General features: G+C 42.9%; 1 protein-coding gene across 1 annotated transcript; it reads right to left on the bottom strand.

The window, feature by feature from the left end:
• Positions 1-783: 783 nt before the first annotated feature.
• Positions 784-16,536, bottom strand: LOC311503445 (NLR family CARD domain-containing protein 3-like). Its single transcript, XM_084566162.1, has 12 exons — positions 15,455-16,536; positions 14,997-15,116; positions 14,066-14,259; positions 10,623-12,420; positions 10,317-10,490; positions 9,674-9,847; positions 9,218-9,391; positions 7,789-7,962; positions 6,874-7,047; positions 4,498-4,674; positions 2,446-2,619; positions 784-2,163 (listed from the first exon to the last, which is right to left on the bottom strand). Exons 1-12 carry the CDS (start codon positions 15,556-15,558, stop codon positions 1,986-1,988), a joined length of 3,615 nt encoding a protein of 1,204 aa, XP_084422288.1. The 5' UTR covers positions 15,559-16,536; the 3' UTR covers positions 784-1,985.
• Between the last annotated feature and the right edge of the window lie 2,837 nt (positions 16,537-19,373).

Below are 19,373 nucleotides of genomic sequence, written 5' to 3'. Positions count from 1 at the left end.
TAAAACACCTGCAAAGATAATCATGATGAAACCAAGTGTTGGTTTTTAGTTTGAACATCTTTGATGATCACTGATCAAATATCACAAACATGTTTTAACGTTGGTAACAACAGCTGTGGAGTCGTAAACTGGTTCCAGTTCTTTAACATCAGTCTGAATCATTTGACTGTATAGAACGGTGGACACCATATTGGTTTTGAGAGACTCCGCCTCTCTTGGATAATCCAAATATGGGCGTGTCTCAGGTTGAGATCCACGTCTTGGTTGTTTTCAGCTAACCTGCTAACAAGAAACCTGAACAATGAGGTTTCTCTTCTCTGGTCTGACGCTGGATGAAGCTAAATATCTGCATGATAATGTGTCAGGACACGTTCAACAAAGGTTCACTTAGAGCTCTAAATGGTCGCTGACATTTTATGTCCCTGATTTGACCCACACACCTCCACTGTGCTCATTTTCAGCCCAAAGATCTTGAAAGCAGTGACAGAAGCAAAGTTAGAGAAGAAGAGGAACAATATTCTTCTAAGGCTCCTCCATCTTTGACCAGACTTGACTTTGCTTCACCACAGCTCCCTTCTCATTTCTAACTGAACTGATTTAAGCTACACATATAAAACATTAATGATAACACTGTGTATCGACAGTGCTGCTTCTTCATGCTGGAACTTGTCCTAGTGTTTCACGTCTTGTCCCAACAATCAAACTTCACTTCATCCCAAGCAGCTGGGCGGCGCCACAACATCATTAGAGGAGGATTTGGTTTGAATGGAAGGACATTAGGAGACATTTAGTTATTTATTCTTTGTTCATTTACAAATCATTTACAGTTTAAAAATAACAAGAGGCAAACATAACAATATAATGTGCAGAGCAGGAAGAGGCTTAGACCCAAGGGGGGTTACTGGAAGCTTCCAGCTTCATCATCTACGGTGGCCTGGAGGTGACAACCAACATTACAACATGTCAAACACTTTTACAGCTGGAGACACATTTACATTTTAGAAAACATTTCTACATATCATAAAACACAATGACATCACCATAAGACATTTACAAGTCCTGAACCAGATTTACAAGCATCAACCATCAACCAGGAAGAGAATGGACCAACTCTGGGCTTGAACAGGAAGTGATAACGGGAGCAGCCAATAGGAGCTGTTGTTGTCGTTGTCATGTGGTTGTCATGGTGACACTTGTCCACTGCCATCATTGAGTCCATCAGCACCTGGTCTGCTGCAGCCTCTGCTAAGGACAAGAGCAGACTCTCTGCAGAGAAGGTGATTGGCTGCAGTCTGACGTCTCTAGACCAGCTGGACGCTTCCAGGACTCTGAAGCAGCTAAGATTGTGTCTGATCCCTCTCACCCTGGACACAGACTATTTAACAGACGGCTGAGATCCATCCAGTCCAGGACCACTCACATGGTCAACAGTTGTATGAACAAACATACTTGACAATAAAGTCTTTTCTGATTCAGACACAGCTCATCCTCTCACCTCACACACCGTCCTGTTCACTGTTACTCTCTCCACCTGTAGAGAGGAGGAGAAAGAAGAGAGGAGGTGATGACTCTGCTCATGGTTACTAAATGTAATGCTGGTTCTGTGATGTGCAGGCTTCAGTCAGACTGATCTCAGAGCTGTGATCAGTTGTTGATCAGATCTGATGAATGACCACCACTGTCTCTATACATCTTGGAAGGCTGTCAGCTGGAATCCAGCTTTATTTCCTGGACACATCAACACAACAACAACAGTCGTCTTCACATCAACTCAAACACATGATCACAACAAGCTTCTGGCTCATCTGATTGGCTGACTGTTGTCTCTCTCTCTGTCTTTCTGTCCAATCCTGAAGCCTGTCTCCATTCTCCTCTCACAGCTTCACTGAGAAGCTGCAGGTTTACAGGAAACACTGGATCTTTGATACTAACTGTGTTTAGGACAATACTGATGAAAGCAGCATGGACTGACTGGAACCCTCTACTCACCTCAGAGTCTCCAGTTTATAGTCTGGACTCTTCACAAGATCAAGAAGCTGCTTCACATCTGAATCCTTCAGGTTGTTTCCTCTCAGGTCCAGATGTTTCAGATGGGAGGGGTTGGACTTCAGAGCTGAGACCAGAGAATCACAGCTGATCTCTGACAACCTGCAGTTCCTCAATCTGAATAAAGAATAAAAGATGTAGATTAAATGATGAATAATTCAATCAGATGTGTTCATGTTTTAAATGTGCAGCTCAACATTACTGTGTCCTAACAGCCTTTAAGCTTCATTGACTTTAACAACTAACAGTGGACATTTTCTATAGTTTCTGATACAAACACTCGTCTTGAACTAAAGGACATTTACAGATTCATGGAGGAAAGTTCTGGATGAACATGAATTACATTCAGTTGGTGATTAAACATATCAGATCTACAACAGTAACAGACAGTGAACTCACATCAGAGTCTCCAGTCTACAGCCTGGACTCTCCAGAAAACCACACAGCTGCTTCACTCCTGAATCCTTCAGGTTGTTGTGACTCAGGTCCAGATGTTTCAGATGGGAGGGGTTGGACTTCAGAGCTGAGAGCAGAGAATCACAGCTGATCTCTGACAAACTGCAGTTGATCAGTCTGAATAAAGAATAAAAGATGTAGATTAAATGAATAATTCAATCAGATGTGTTCAGGTTTTAAATGTGCAGCTCAACATTACTGCAGCGTTTCCCAAACTTTTTTGGCTGTGTCCCCCCTTCTATGTCCCAACCAGGTTGACACCCCCCCAATCCCCCACACCTTTAAAAACACAACCATCTTTTTTATAGCCATATTAAAGGCAGCATGTTTAATCTGCTCAAATGACCAGAACACACATAGAACAAAATAATCAGCATCACAACAATGAGCTCTCACATTTGAATTAAAGTCAAACACTAACATTTTCAATATAATGGAACAAATTTAGCACAAGCTTCCACTTTAAAGAGCAAAGAGGATGATGACAGGCTCAGGATCAGAGGCAGAAAGCAGATCAGTTGGAGGAAATGTTACAATATTTTCAGACGATTTCAACTAAAATTGCAGCAACTTTAAATGAGCGTGGAGCTAACACAACCCGTCATCATAGCACAGCGGTTATGGAGATAAAATGACAACGCCAGTCATTTGAATGAAACTGTAATAAAGTTCCACACGAGCCACAACATCAATAACAAAGAGCATAGGCTCAGGAAGAGATAAAACAAGAGGATCCATGTGAGGATTTTAAAGAGCAGAGCAGGTGGCTCAGCTTGGTGTGCATACACAGTAGTGGTGGGTGGATCCATCCAGGTATCCATCAATATTGATACCAACGTTGCTATCAATATTGATGGATACCAATGTAATGAGATGGATCCTTCAGTTTCAGTTTCTCTCGTTTCATTAAAGAGGCTGTAACCTGACTGTGTTTGTCTAAATGCTGCTGCTGTCCCAGAGCAGAGCAGGCTCACTCTGCTCCTCCTCCTCCTCTCCTGTGTTTGTTGTACCGTCACGTGACTCAGCGGTGCCAGGTAACCAAGCTCCGCCCACCACTACCTGCCAGGCCCGGCCAGCAGCAGAGCATTACACACAGCACAGGGACGGAGCAGGAGAATGGCAGAGAGGAAGAGGAGCGACAGCAAGTTGGACTATTTGGAAAAAGGCTGGAAGATACAGTGGTAACACAACAAACTTGTAAAAGCAGATGAAAAATCATGGACAAGAAAACGCAGAGCTACAGAAACGGAGAGAGGAGGAGAAAAATCCCCCTCCCCCTGGCCCCGACAGACCCCCGAAAAGAAGAAAAGAACTAAAGGAGACAAATGTTGTCTTAGTTTTGTATTGTACTTCCTAAACATACATGATACTAGAACAAAATCATTTGTTTGACATTTTTATAATATTTGTTGTGGACTGATCATTTTGTACACTTTGTTTATTTAAGAGAAAAATCCAGAAAGAAGTTCAATGAAGGGAGAGATTTAGTTTATAATTGTATTGTAGTTTCTGAACACTTTGTCTGAAAAAGAATTGATGTGAGTTTAGAAAGTTCAGAACCGAAGAAGGTTCAGAATGAACAAGTTTAAAGTTCACATGTTGAAGATGTTTTGTTCCTTCACAGTGAACTCTTTTAGATTCTTGTTCAGACAAACAAAGACATTTGAACACATCACCTTGAACTCTGATAGAGCAGGCCAGCTACTAATCAAGGTGATTAGTAGCTGGCCTGCTTTTAATTTTAAAAAATATAAGGAAGAAATCAAGAGTGTCAGAGTTTCAGAGTCAATCATCCAGTGGAAGATTTCTCTTCTTCTATGAAGGTTTGAAATCTGGAGCTCAACATGGCTCCAGAAGAAGAAGAAGAAGAAAACAGACTTTATGAAGATCCTCAGTGTGGATCAGTAAAATATCAGCCTGATCTCTGCAGTTTAGAGTCACCACAACTTTACCATCATATTCATCTCACCACACAAAGAAAACATGGAGTCTGACCTCAGAGTCTCCAGTCTACATTCTGGATTCTCCAGAAGAGCAAGAAGCTGCTTCACTCCTGTTTCCTTCAGGTTGTAGTTGTTACTCATGTCCAGATGTTTCAGACTGGAGGGGTTGGACTTCAGAGCTGAGACCAGAGAATCACAGCTGATCTCTGACATGCTGGAGTCGTCCAGTCTGAATAAAGAATAAAAGATGTGAGTTTACAAAAGTTTAACAACAACACAGAGTGATACAAAACAAATATTTATTTCAACTGTACACTTGATATAAAATGAAGAAAGAAACATCTGTAATCTCATAAAATAATATTTCTGTAAATGTCCAGAAAACCTAACTGCAGTCAAACTAAACTAAACCTCTACAGTCTGATATAAAAGAACATTTGTCATAGTGATGAATAATTAATGATCTTCTTCAGTCGCGTGGATGAACTTATTTTCAGAAATATAATAATAATAATAATAAAGTAATGACTTTAGATGGTGGTGATTTCACAGTGTTGTCCAGCTAATTTGAGATCTGACTGCTGCTGTTGACGCTGCGTCTTTCAAACCTAATAAATAGACGGAGGAAAGTTCTGCATGGAAACGTCATCAGAGTGAAACAAAGGAACATCACAGCTGTGTGTTTATGAGATGGAGAACTCTCACCTAACTCTAGAACTGTTGAAATAAATATTTCTGTTTTGTATCACTCTGTGTTGTTCTGTTGAGAAGATAACTGAACCTTTAAATCTCCTCTATCAAAGCTTCACTAGACATAGATAGTCCTCACTTTAGATGAACTCACACAAATAGTTCATTAACAGCCTCTAAATGTTTAATAACGACCTGAATTAATCATGAATTACAGGTTTCTACAACAGCTATTAACACACTCAGTAACTATTAGTACATGTGTAAATAATAAGATGAATTAATGTACATTTAAAGAGTTTATTCATCATTTACTGACACTTTATAAATGTTCTTATGAACCACTAATAACTCCTAAATAACTACTGTAAATACTTTAATATTTAATTTATAAATGATAAACTGATCATTAGTAAAGTATGAAAATATAATTATTAAACAGTTTATAGAGGACTTCTGATGACACCATGTTGGAGGCAGCAGCTTAAAACTGAGCTCCGTCAGTTCAACTGTTCATTTCCAAACAAAACTACTTTAAAAATCTACAAACTTGCACAAACTCGGCATGGCTAAAGCTGAAAACAGGAGCACACAAAGGACAAAAACTAAAATTTGAGGCAGCTAACTAGACCAGACTGTCGCTGACAAAAACTGAATCTTCCATGCAAGAACTGAAAGATGAAATGACTAAACTTGAAAAAAGAACCACAGAGGCAGAAGGACGTATTTGCGCTGCGGAAGATATCAGGATGAGACACCAGAGAGCAATAGGCTGTTATATAGAGAGATGGACCTGCCGGCCAGGTGTGAAGACCTCGGGCCTCATGTACGAAGGTTGCGTGCGTACAAAAACGTTCCGTACGTACTCGCTCACGGAAAAGTCCAGATGTCGATCCTTTGGAGACACTTAGAGGTGATGCTGGGAAACTGTCATCATAAAACTGTGAAAACTATTGTGATGTGCAAACTCCACACAGAAAGGCCAGGTGGCCCATGGATTCGAACAGGTGACCTTCTCGCTGTGAGGCATCAGTGCTAACCACCTCGCCACTGTGCTGCCCACCACAATCCATGTTTAAGTTATTAGAAATTTGGCAAAACCAAAGGCCAAGAATAGGGTTGAAAATACTAATGTCAGCAAAAGAGAAAGGAGGTCTAGACCTACCTAATCTAAAACTTCACTACTGGGCAGCCTAGCTGGGAGCAGTGGTGGCATGGGCTGCCGGGGACTTATAGACCAGTTGGGTCTCTACTGAACAACACACCATACCAGGGATACCCCTGTCTGGTCTTCCAATTTGTAGCCAGCAATCTCAGAAAAAACTTAAAATCAATAATTTATTGATCGTGCACACACTGAAGGTCTGGAATTTAGTCAAAAACAACTAAAGGGAGCAGGAGGAGACTGGTCTGATAATAATAAATCAACTCCTGGATGGACATGTATTTAAATCCTTTTCACAACAAGTTTGCCTTGCCTTCAAGTGATCTATATAGATATTTACAAATTAGATGTTACAAAAAATACAGATTGGAAAAATATATGGAAAGAAAAAACAAATATAGAAAACCATTTTATACATCTGTTTGAACAGTGCTCCTCAACAAGAAAACAAGTATCTCAGATGTAGATCTCAGTGTGGATCAGTAGAATATCAGCCTGATATCTGCAGTTTAGAGTCACCACAACTTTACCATCACATTCATCTCAGCACATGAAGAAAACACGAAGTCTGACCTTAGAGTCTCCAGTCTACAGTCTGGACTGTCCACAAGATCAAGAAGATGCTTCACATCTGAATCCTTCAGGTTGTTTCCTCTCAGGTCCAGATGTTTCAGATGGGAGGGGTTGGACTTCAGAGCTGAGACCAGAGAATCACAGCTGATCTCTGACATGCTGGAGTCCTCCAGTCTGAATAAAGAATAAAAGATGGAATCCTGCAGTTATCCACTCCTACCTGAATGAACAATTCTCCAACCTGCCTATGATTCCTCTTGCATTTTCAAACTGTCATGTAACATCATTACTTTGTATCATAAAATTCCACATACGTTTAAATCAGATATGTGTATGTATCTATGTACGATGTATGTTTATCTTGCTGTTCTCTTTTTCTTCTGTCTGTACCCGGCTGGCCTTACGCAGATGGGTCCCTCCATATGAGCTGGGTTCTGCTCCAGGTTTCTTCCTGTTAAAGGGAGTTTTTCCTGCCACCGTCTCCTTCAGGCTGCTCTGGGGGTTTCAGGCCGGGTTTTGTAAAGCGTCTTGAGACGATTTGTATTGTTATTGACGCTATATAAATAAAACTGAATTGAACTGAATTGAATTGAAGATTCAATTCAGTTCAAAGCACTTTATTTGTCCCCAAGGGGCAATTTAAATTTTAAGATGTAGATTAAATGATGAATAATTCAATCAGATGTGTTCAGGTTTTAAATGTGCAGCTCAACATTACTGTGTCCTAACAGCCTTTAAGCTTCATTGACTTTAACAACTAACAGTGGACATTTTCTACAGTTTCTGATACAAACACTCGTCTTGAACTAAAGGACATTTACAGATTTATGGAGGAAAGTTCTGGATGAACATGAATTAGATTCAGTTGGTGATTAAACATACCAGATCTACAACAGTAACAAATACTGAACTTACTCCAGAGTCTCCAGTCTACAGTCTGGACTCTCCAGAAAACCACACAGCTGCTTCACTCCTGAATCCTTCAGGTTGTTGTGACTCAGGTCCAGACGTTTCAGATGGGAGGGGTTGGACTTCAGAGCTGAGACCAGAGAATCACAGCTGATCTCTGGCCAACTGCATCTCTCCAATCTGAATAAAGAATAAAAGATGTAGATTAAATGATGAATAATTCAATCAGATGTGTTCAGGTTTTAAATGTGCAGCTCAACATTACTGTGTCCTAACAGCCTTTAAGCTTCATTGACTTTAACAACTAACAGTGGACATTTTCTACAGTTTCTGATACAAACACTCGTCTTGAACTAAAGAACATTTACAGAATTATGGAGGAAAGTTTTGGATGAACATGAATTAGATTCAGTTGGTGATTAAACATATCAGATCTACAACAGTAACAGACAGTGAACTGACCTAGGGCTGGGCGATATGGCTGAAAACTGTATCACGATATAAGTGTTTCATATCAGTCGATATAGATAATTATTGATTCGTTTTTTTAACCTTCTACTCAGACTTCTCAACTGTGCTAAACTGCACCCTTATTTCTTTATATCGCTTTGATGTTTTGTCATATGGCACTGCTGCCGTGTACCTCTAGATCAGATGTTGCGCTAGACTTTTTCGTTGTCTGTCACTTTGACTGACAGGGTGATAAAAATCCCGTCATAACCCATTTTTACCCGTTAATAAAAAAAAAATTAAAATGATAACAATGACATATTCAATAGCATTTAAATTTCATTCATTTCCAATTAATATTCCGTAGCCGTGGAAAAAAAACATTCAACTCATATAACCGGCAATCTAAGGCTCTCACTTAAGCACAATACGCAGAGAAACGAAACTTAACCGACTCATAACCGCTGCTCGTGGATCCCTGCTTAACCGAGTCAGCAGCCACTCACTCGGCCGGCAGATAAATGAAACTTAACCGACTACTAATCAAGAGACAACAGCCAATTAATATGCTCACTCGCCACCAAGCTGGCAGACAATATTGGTCTGACTCTTGTCTGACTTTAAAATAACCAAAATAACTGGTGACGTGACCTTTCCTTTTTTATCTACAATTTCCTCTCGCGCTGTCGCACACATATTCTCCTTTCACTCCACGCCGTTCCTTTTTTTTTTTTTTGTTGACGCCACCAACGGCTTAGCTGGGCAGTGATAGGTCAAGAGGCTAAAGCCCTTCCTCTGCCTACACCCCCCAGAATGACTTGCAGTTCTGGCTCGGGGTTTTCTTCCTATTTTTTTCTAACGGAGTTCGAGTGAAATTATCATCAATCATTATCAACATTCTATCGAACATATTTTCTATTGATATCGATCACGTGTCTATCGCGATATATATCTTTATCGATTCATCGCCCAGCCCTAAACTGACCTCAGAGTCTCCAGTCTACAGTCTGGACTCTCCAGAAAACCACACAGCTGCTTCACTCCTGAATCCTTCAGGTTGTTGCTACTCAGATCCAGATGTTTCAGATGGGAGGGGTTGGACTTCAGAGCTGAGACCAGAGAATCACAACTGATCTCTGACAAACTGCAGTTCATTAATCTGAATAAAGAATAAAAGATGTAGATTAAATGATGAATAATTCAATCAGATGTGTTCAGGTTTTAAATGTGCAGCTCAACATTACTGTGTCCTAACAGCCTTTAAGCTTCATTGACTTTAACAACTAACAGTGGACATTTTCTACAGTTTCTGATACAAACACTCGTCTTGAACTAAAGGACATTTACAGATTTATGGAGGAAAGTTCTGGATGAACATGAATTAGATTCAGTTGGTGATTAAACATATCAGATCTACAACAGTAACAGACAGTGAACTTACTTCAGAGTCTCCAGTCTACAGTCTGGACTCTCCAGAAAACCACACAGCTGCTTAACTCCTGAATCCTTCAGACTGTTGAGACTCAGGTCCAGATGTTTCAGATGGGAGGGGTTGGACTTCAGAGCTGAGACCAGAGAATCACAGCTGATCTCCGACAACCTGCAGCTCTCCAATCTGAATAAAGAATAAAAGTGATCTCCAATGAAATGTATGATGTGTTTCATCCTGACTCAGAGCAGCAGCCTTCTATCAGTCTGACTCAACAACACCAGTAACAGTCTGTGACTGTGTATTTAGTTTTTATGATCAGTGCAGAAGAGAATGGACTGTTGCACCAAAGCAGCATATTTACCAGGACTTGTTGTTTTAAGATTGGAGGCCAGTTATAGTTTGGGGAGTTTCAGTGATATGTGAAATGTTCTGAGTGATAGTTGATGATGTATGATTGTAATAAATAAGAAGACTGAGTCAATGTTCTCCAGCTGTTTAGAAAAACAGAACATTTGAGAAAAAGAAACTTCTTCATATTTGTGCTCATTTAAATACTGAACATTTATCAACTAAAGAACATTTGACACACCAGTCAATGATTTGAACTGAATAAATAAATAAAACCTACAACAGCTCCAGTCAGTGAACTGACCTCAGAGTCTCCAGTCTACAGTTTGGACTCTCCAGTCCAGCAGACAGATGCTTCACTCCTGAATCCTTCAGGTCATTTTTACTCATGTCCAGCTCTGTCAGATAGGAAGGGTTGGACTTCAGAGCTGAGGCCACAACTTCACAGTGAGTCTCTGTGAGTCCACATCCAGTAAATCTGTGATTAGAAAACATATAAATCTGTTGTACAGACCATTTACATTCTAGATCCAGACTGAATGAGGATGAAACAGAGTGAGGTGATCATCTGATGAACATCTGATTGATTCTGTTAATGATCAGGACTCACCGAGCCTTTCTGCAGTTCCTCACAGCTGGGATCAGTCTCTGTCGTCCCTCATCTGTTGTGTTGTACTTCTTCAGGTCCAACTCATCCAAGACCTCCTCTGACATCTGCAGCATGTAGGCCAGAGCTGAGCAGTGGATCACAGAGAGTTTCTTCTTTGATCTGTTCTCTGACTTCAGGAACTCTTGGATCTCATGATGAACTGAGAGGTCGTTCATCTCCATCAGACAGTGGGAGATGTTGATGATTCTGTCAGGAGACATTTTATTATTCCTCATCTTCTTCAGCTTGTTGATGGCTCTCTGGATGATTTCTGGACTGTTCTCTGTCTGACCCAGCAGACCTCCTAAAAGTCTGTGGTTGGATTCCAGAGAGAGGCCATGAAGGAAGCGAACAAACAGGTCCAGGTGACCATTTATACTGAGCAGGGATTTCTCCATGGCTCCATACAGGAAGTCATCCAGAGACTTAGTGGAGACCTGGTGGTCTTTCCCCAAGAAGTCCTCCAGCACCTCTGTCTTCTTGTTGGTGTAACAGTGGATCATGTAGACTGCAGCCAGAAACTCCTGAACGCTCAGATGAACAAAGCAGTAGACTGATTTCTGGAAGATCACACTCTCTCTTTTGAAGATCTCTGTACAAACTCCTGAGTACACTGAGGCCTCTGTCACATAAAGACCACAGAGCTCCAGGTCTTCTTGGTAGAACATGATGTTTCCTTTCTCCAGATGTTCAAACGCCAGCCTCCCCAGCTTCAGAAGAACTTCCCTGTCAGCTTCCATCAGCTCCTGTGGACTCGTCTCATGTCCCTCATGGTACTTGTTCTTCTTCCTCTTTGTCTGAACCATCACAAAGTGTGAGTACATGTCAGTCAGGGTCTTGGGCAGCTCTCCTCTCTGCTCTGTAGTCAACATGTGCTCCAGAACTGTAGCAGTGATCCAGCAGAAGACTGGGACTCCACACAGGATGTGGAGGCTCCTGGATGTCTTGATGTGGGAGGTGATTCTGCTGGACAGCTCTTCATCACTGAACCTCCTCCTGAAGTACTCCTCCTTCTGGGCGTCAGTGAAGCCTCGTGCTTCTGTTACCCTGTCAACACATGTAGGAGGGATCTGATTGGCTGCTGCAGGTCGGGAAGTGATCCAGACCAGAGCCGAGGGAAGCAGTTTCCCCTTGATGAGGTTTGTCAGCAGCACGTTGACTGATGCCTTCTGTGTGACATCAGACACAACCTCACTGTTGTTGAAGTCCAATGAAAGTCTGCTTTCATCCAGGCCGTCAAAGATGAACAAAAGTTTACAGACAGCCAGCTCCTCTGCTGTGACCTTCTGTAATGTTGGATGGAAAACATGGAGCAGCCTGAGAAGACTGTACTGCTCATCTTTGATCAAGTTCAGCTCCCTGAACGAAAGCACAATCACCACACTGACATCTTGGTTTTCCAAACCCTCAGCCCAGTCCAGAGTGAACTTCTGCACTGAGAAGGTTTTTCCAACACCAGCGACGCCGTTGGTCAGAACGACTCTGATGTGTCTCTGTTGGTCAGGTAAGGCTTTAAAGATGTCGTGGCACTTGATTGGAGTGTCATGGAGGGCCTTCATCTTGGAAGCTGTCTCAAGCTGCTTCACCTCATGTTGGGTATTAACCTCTTCACTCTGTCCCTCTGTGATGTAGAGCTCAGTGTAGATCCTGTTGAGGAGGGTTCCACTTCCTGTTACATCACTTCCTTCAGTCACACGTTCACATCTCCTCCTCAGACTGATCTTATGTTCATCTAAAACCTCCTGCAGACCAACATCTGCTGGAAAGAAGAACAAACGAGAGACAGAAAGAAAACAGTCATCTCTGTTTGAAGCCACAAAGAACAGAAAACTGACTTTAAATGTTTTATAGAGTTTTTTCTTCTCATAATAACTCATTTTTAGAGGAAACATTAGAAATGCTCTTTGTTCTATGTGAGTGCTAACCTCTGAGTCTGAGCAGTGAAGCTAATGTGGAAGTGTAATAAACTGCAGTTCATCAAGTGACCGCTTGATAGTCAACTCTTCCATTTATTTTTTATTAAGTTCTAAAGTCCACCATAATTAGGGTACTTTTGATCCATTTTGATCTTTTTAAAAACCAATAATACCTTATTTGGCAATTAAATTTTGCGTTCAATAGGGTATTGGTTCAATACGGGACGTGATTTGTTCCGTATTTCCATAAATGTCCAAAACACATGTCTGTCACACACACACCAACACTAAATCTAACAATAATGGTCAATGCTTTTGCCAGAATATTTCAGTTCATGGGCATAGCCTATTTTATTACACTACTGTGGTTTGATTGGTTGGTTAGGACAGTGGTGTCAAACTCAATCAGCAAAGCTAACCACGGGGCTAAGTTAGCATGCTAATGCTAATACCGTGTTAAACATGTTGCTGTTATTTGGCAGACGGACACTTTCAGTTGTCTGTATGTTAGCACGTATGTTAACAGACTGGTGTTTAGCTGCAGTGGTGTTGTTATAGCAGCGCTTCTCAAATAGTGGGTGCGTGACACCCCCTCAGCATTTTTGCCGTACTCGAATAAGGTGTTTCCGTTCAGACTGCAGCCGAAATAACGCATGTAATACTCCAATGTGCAAATTCAAAAAATTCCTAGGAACCTTTTGCAAAGCACTAGTTTCTCGTAGGACCGGCCGGAGTGGAAAGCAAAAATACAAATATTTCATTTCTTTATATCATTGAAACATCAATTCAGGCGTTAAGGTGTTAAAACCAAACCAGATAATGGAGGCGGAGCCTCGTTTAGGAACGAGCTCCTCGCTGCCCAGCATATCTGCTCCGCCTTCCGCTATTGTCAATTTGTCAATACATTGTAATCCATACGTGTTGGGCTGCGAGTGTGTCGCGCACGTATATATGTTATCTATGGGAATTTATCGTTTTTATCGCGGGATGACATATTCTTACCGTGGAGAATGTTATGAGCTAATCAATCGGAAATATTTTTGCACGTTTCAAACAACGTTGTGCTTGAATTGTTTTTCCTATTGCTCCTGAAAGCATCTCTTCATGTTTAGACCATGGAGATTTACATTTATATGAAGAAAGTCAAAATCTGAAGGAAACTACTCCAGACGTAACGTGATCTAGTTTAACTTTATAAGAGCAAACTAGCAAAGTTAAACTGAAAGTCAACCGTTTACTATGAATTACATTTATTTTGCTGATACATACATTTACCAATAAAATGCCACGTCTCAAAGGCATTTTGTTTAGTATTCATGTATATGAACTGCACAGGCTGCTATGGTTTGTCACTAAATCCAGTATTGTTATGAGTAAAATAAGGCTGGTATGTGACGGTCAGGGAAAGAAAAGAGAATAAATAAAACTGTAGGAAACTAAGAAATGATTTTATCAAGAGTCCATCAGCAGACAGATGTACAGTCTTACTTGTTCTGGATCTTTTTCCACACTGGGGACAGGAGGAGTCTCCTGATGAAGCAGACTGGTCCCAGTATGAGGTGATGCACTGTCTGCAGAACCAGTGTCCACAGCTGCTAGAGACTGGATCCTTCAGGACGTCCTGACACAAAGCACAGCAGGACAGCTGCTCCTCCACAGAAACATGACTCCTCTTCCTCTCTCTGTCAACACATTTCTTCATCACTAAAATCATTTGCAGATTGTCAACATTTGACATCACTGTCCAGAAGCTCAGACGCTCACAGAGAACAGGAAAAGTTTGAATTGACTTCCTTTGATTTCAACTCTCCTGCTTTCATCAACACCAATCAACTGCTTTTCCTATCTGGCTGTCTTATTAAACACTGAGTCATCTACCTGCCGTTTGCTGTTAATACAAACTCAACACTTCCTGCAGAGACTTCACAGTAAAAGCCTTCCATCAAAGAGAGCTGATTATGTCCTTCACTGTTTTATCTTGAGTTAGTTCAGTCTGAACTGAGCTTAGAAGAGTCTAAGAAGTGTTACTGATAGTGAACTGGACTGATAGGGAGTATTGATCAGATAAAGATCACATTCTAACTATACTGGCTAGTTGCTACACACTGACTATGGGAGGAGGAGAAAACTGCAGTTCAATCCATCCACTAGTAGCCCAGCTGAACATCTTTACACACTTCAACATTAGGACAAATATATCTGAATATTGATGAGTGGACATTCTGAAATGGAGGTTCTCAGGTGTTTTACTACAGAAATACCATCAGTACTTCCTGGTTCTAAAACCCAGACTAGGATCTTACCTACCTGCACTAAAACATCTGCATCATGACTAGAAATCTTTCAGCAGAACATTTCTGCTTCATCCTAAAATCATCATCTTCCATCAGGTCAGTTTACAGTAGAAACAGTCTCTTACTTTGTGTCTGAGGGTCCAGGTTCTTCTCTGAAGTTTAGAGGTCTGTCTTTGGACCTGTCACTCTTCATAGACAGACAGCTGGATACTGGAGACTCTGGTCTCTGTCTGTGGTACTGACCTCTGAAGAAACAAATATGTTTTATTCTCATCAATCACTGATAGACTCTGAGATAAAGTCATTTCAGTAGCAGTAAACACACAAACTACAGCTGCTGCAGATAATGAGATGGTTTCATGTTTGTAACAGTCCTCTGAGATTAGATTACAGCTTTTGTAGGTGACTGACAGCTGTCAGAGAAGCTGAGAGGAAGGCAGGACTCATTATTTATGATGGAGTCACAAAAACCTTTTCAGAGTATTTTAGTAAAAATGAATCAACCATCAGAGACAGAAAATAAACTGGAACTGACAGAAGTGATTAAAATGAGTCATGAACAAGTTAGTAGTAGTTCTCTTACTTTGTGTCTGAGGGTCCAGGTTCTCCTCTGAAGTTTAGAGGATTCTCTTTGGACCAGTCACTCTTCATAGACAGACAGCTGACTCTGTCCTCCTCTTCCTCCATCTTCTGGACTTCAGTCAGTCTGAGAGGTAAACCAGAAACACTCAGTGAGTTTACATCAACTTCAGTTACAGTCCTCCAGGTTGATCAGAGACTGATGGGAACTGTAGTTTTATTAAAGTTAAAATAAATACTTGTTTATGTTAGAATATGGTCAGAAAACCACAGGAACGTGTTTAAGCTTTAAAAAGTAAAAATGAACTCTGACAGACTTTTAGAACAGAGTTAGCTTAAAAAGCTGCGTCAGTAGCCGTTAGCTTAGCATAAAAATACTCGATAATTTAGCTTCAAACTGAAGGAAGAGAAGAGTAAAATGATTCTATAATGTTTATTAATCATTCAGTTCAGTGAAACTTTAACAAAGCAACAGAAAAGTCCAACAAACTAAAGAAGGAAAACCGTTAGCATTAGCATTAGCATCAACGGTCCCTCTGCAGTCTTCAAAGTGACAGTTGATGCTAATGCTACATTTGTCTGCTAACAACGCAGTTAGCTAACTTATTTAAAAGATGAACTCAAAACACTTAGAAACAGGAGAAATCATTAAAGTCATTCAGCTCTAACACAATAATTTAATTTAACACAAACACAGAGAATTATCGTTTCTGTTCCATCTTCCGTTACTGTCATTAACGGTTATCACATCCGGATACGTTCCTTTCAAAATAAACTTCACAGGAAATAATAAATACACTTCACAGGAAATACAAAATAAAAGCAGTAGAAGGAAATACACGGAAGAACACAAACACGTTTAGTACCGAAACAAACCATTAATGGTCAGATATAATATAATATAATATAATATAATATAATATAATATCAGAGTCAGTCTGACTGAGAACAGGAAGTAAAACACAAACTACGCAGTTTAATAAAAGCAGCAGAACTACAACTGATTAATCACTAGTTTGTTTCAATGGTTTAATCAAACTGTTAAATTCTGACTCTTCTTCCCTCTACAGTCCACATGAAGAAGAGGAAGAAGAAGAAGAAGAAGAAGAAGAATATTAACACTCACCTTCCTTCAACCTTCAGTTTTCCTCCTTCTACTCTGAATCAAAGTCTGAACAAACTGACTGAACACTTTCACTTTCACTGCTCCTCCCTGATCACCTGGTCAGGTGTAGTTTGTCCTCTACATTTACTGTTTACTGTGTGTGTGTGTGTGTGTGTGTGTGTGTGTGTGTGGTAAAGTGTAAAGGTTACAGGTTATGGTTAGACTTGGACTTTATTCATCCACAAGGTAAACATCTTGGACAGAGTAGCTCAGTTCCTCATTAAAACCCTTTTGATCAGGATCTCATATCCAGCTCCAAGCATGCGTTATGTCGATGAATGTCCTCACTAGGTCTTTGTTCCAGATCTCGTCTCTTTCTCTTCACATTCTCATAATTTCTTCCAGACTAATAAAAACCAAGAAGCTCCTCCATGTTTGTTTATTTCAGCTTCCATATTTCATTCTTGAAGTGAAAGTAATGTTGGATTTCATAGAGTGGGGAACGAATGTACATCGGTAAAGCAGGATCAACACCTCCACCTGCTGAAATATTTATTTTGGGGGGTTGACTCTTGCATGGGTTAAGACCTTCACGTACGGATCGGATTGGAAAAAGGCGAAAGGAATGTCTCAAAATTACGTAAGCGGAAGCAGGGATGAATGTGTGAGTTGGATGATCAGCAAACGCAGATTCAACACTTCACAAACGGAAAGTAAGAGTCGCAAATGAAATTTCAAGACATGCACATGCGAGAAGTGATATATTTGTACAAACTGATATGATTTAATTTGCAAGTTTCCAAACATTTGAATAAATCGTTACACCTTTGTGCAAATACCAATTTACAAGTCACAAATTTTGACTTTGCGTTTGCAAATTATATCATACACGGATAGAGGTGTTTGCATATACGAATAATACTGAGAAATATATCTCTCTCCATAGGTGTTGGCCCCAGAGGATGGTGTTGGCTCCAGAGACTGGTGTTGGCCCCAGAGGATGGTGTTGGCCCCAGGGGCTGGTGATGGCCCCCAGGGGCTGGTGTTGGCCCCCAGGGCCTGGTGTTGGCCCCAGGGGCTGGTGATGGCCCCCAGGGGCTGGTGTTGGCCCCCAGAGGCTGGTGTTGGCTCCAGGGGCTGGTGTTGGCCCCCAGAGGATGGTGTTGGATCCAGAGGATGGTGTTGGATCCAGGGGCTGGTGTTGGCCCCCAGGGGCTGGTGTTGGCCCCCAGAGGCTGGTGTTGGCTCCAGAGGATGGTGTTGGCTCCAGAGGATGGTGTTGGCCCCCAGGGGCTGGTGTTGGCCCCCAGAGGATGGTGTTGGCTCCAGAGGATGGTGTTGGCCCCAGAGGATGGTGTTGGCCTCCTGAGGCTGGTGTTGGCTCCAGGGGATGGTGTTGGCTCCAGAGACTGGTGATGGCCCCCAGGGGCTGGTGTTGGCCCCCAGGGGCTGGTGTTGGCTCCAGAGGATGGTGTTGGCCCCCAGGGGCTGGTGTTGGCTCCAGAGGATGGTGTTGGCCCCAGAGGATGGTGTTGGCCTCCTGAGGATGGTGTTGGCCCCAGAGGATGGTGTTGGCTCCAGGGGATGGTGTTGGCTCCAGAGACTGGTGATGGCCCCCAGGGGCTGGTGTTGGCCCCCAGGGGCTGGTGTTGGCTCCAGAGGATGGTGTTGGCCCCAGAGGATGGTGTTAGCTGCCAGGGGCTGGTGTTGGCCCCCAGGGGCTGGTGTTGGCCCCCAGGGGCTGGTGTTGGCTCCAGAGGATGGTGTTGGCCCCAGAGGATGGTGTTAGTCCCAAAGGATGGTGTTGGCTCCAGAGGATGGTGTTGGCCCCAAAGGATGGTGTTGGCCCCAGAGGATGGTGTTGGCCCCCAGGGGCTGGTGTTGGCTCCAGAGGATGGTGTTGGCTCCAGAGACTGGTGTTGGCCCCCAGGGGCTGGTGTTGGCTCCAGAGACTGGTGTTGGCCCCCAGGGGCTGGTGTTGGCCCCAGAGGATGGTGTTGGCCCCCAGGGGCTGGTGTTGGCCCCAGAGGATGGTGTTGGATCCCAGAGGCTGGTGTTGGCCTCCTGAGGCTGGTGTTGGCTCCAGAGGATGGTGTTGGCTCCAGAGGATGGTGTTGGCTCCAGAGACTGGTGTTGGATCCCAGAGGCTGGTGTTGGCCTCCTGAGGCTGGTGTTGGCTCCAGGGGCTGGTGTTGGCTCCAGAGACTGGTGTTGGCCCCCAGGGGCTGGTGTTGGCCCCAGAGGATGGTGTTGGCCCCCAGGGGCTGGTGTTGGCCCCCAGGGGCTGGTGTTGGCCCCAGAGGATGGTGTTGGCCCCCAGGGGCTGGTGTTGGCCCCAGAGGATGGTGCTGGATCCCAGAGGCTGGTGTTGGCCTCCTGAGTATGGTGTTGGCTCCAGGGGCTGGTGTTGGCTCCAGAGACTGGTGTTGGCCCCCAGGGGCTGGTGTTGGCTCCAGAGACTGGTGTTGGCCCCCAGGGGCTGGTGTTGGCCCCAGAGGATGGTGTTGGCCCCCAGGGGCTGGTGTTGGCCCCCAGGGGCTGGTGTTGGCCCCAGAGGATGGTGTTGGCCCCCAGGGGCTGGTGTTGGCCCCCAGGGGCTGGTGTTGGCCCCAGAGGATGGTGTTGGCCCCCAGAGGATGGTGTTGGCCCTCAGGGGCTGGTGTTGGCCCCAAGGGGCTGGTGTTGGCCCCAGAGACTGGTGTTGGCCCCCAGGGGCTGGTGTTGGCCCCCAGGGGCTGGTGTTGGCTCCAGGCTGAATCTAAACGATGCTGACGACATGACGCCACCTCTCCAAGGAATCATGGACAGGAAGAAGACC

The sequence above is a fragment of the Chelon labrosus genome (assembly GCF_963514085.1).
Source record: "Chelon labrosus genome assembly, chromosome: 18".
Classification (NCBI taxonomy): Eukaryota; Metazoa; Chordata; class Actinopteri; order Mugiliformes; family Mugilidae; genus Chelon; species Chelon labrosus.
Note: the sequence above shows the minus strand (reverse complement) of the source record. Positions and strands in the feature narration are given on the sequence as shown.

Excerpts from the sequence above, each read along its gene's own strand:
- LOC311503445 (XM_084566162.1), bottom strand. The coding sequence starts at position 15,558 with ATGGAGGAAGAGGAGGACAGAGTCAGCTGTCTGTCTATGAAGAGTGAC. Across the intron at positions 15,117-15,454 it reads CCTGGACCCTCAGACACAAA|AGGTCAGTACCACAGACAGA; the intron begins GTAAGAGAACTA and ends TTGTTTCTTCAG. Across the intron at positions 14,260-14,996 it reads CCTGGACCCTCAGACACAAA|AGAGAGGAAGAGGAGTCATG; the intron begins GTAAGAGACTGT and ends ATGTGTTGACAG.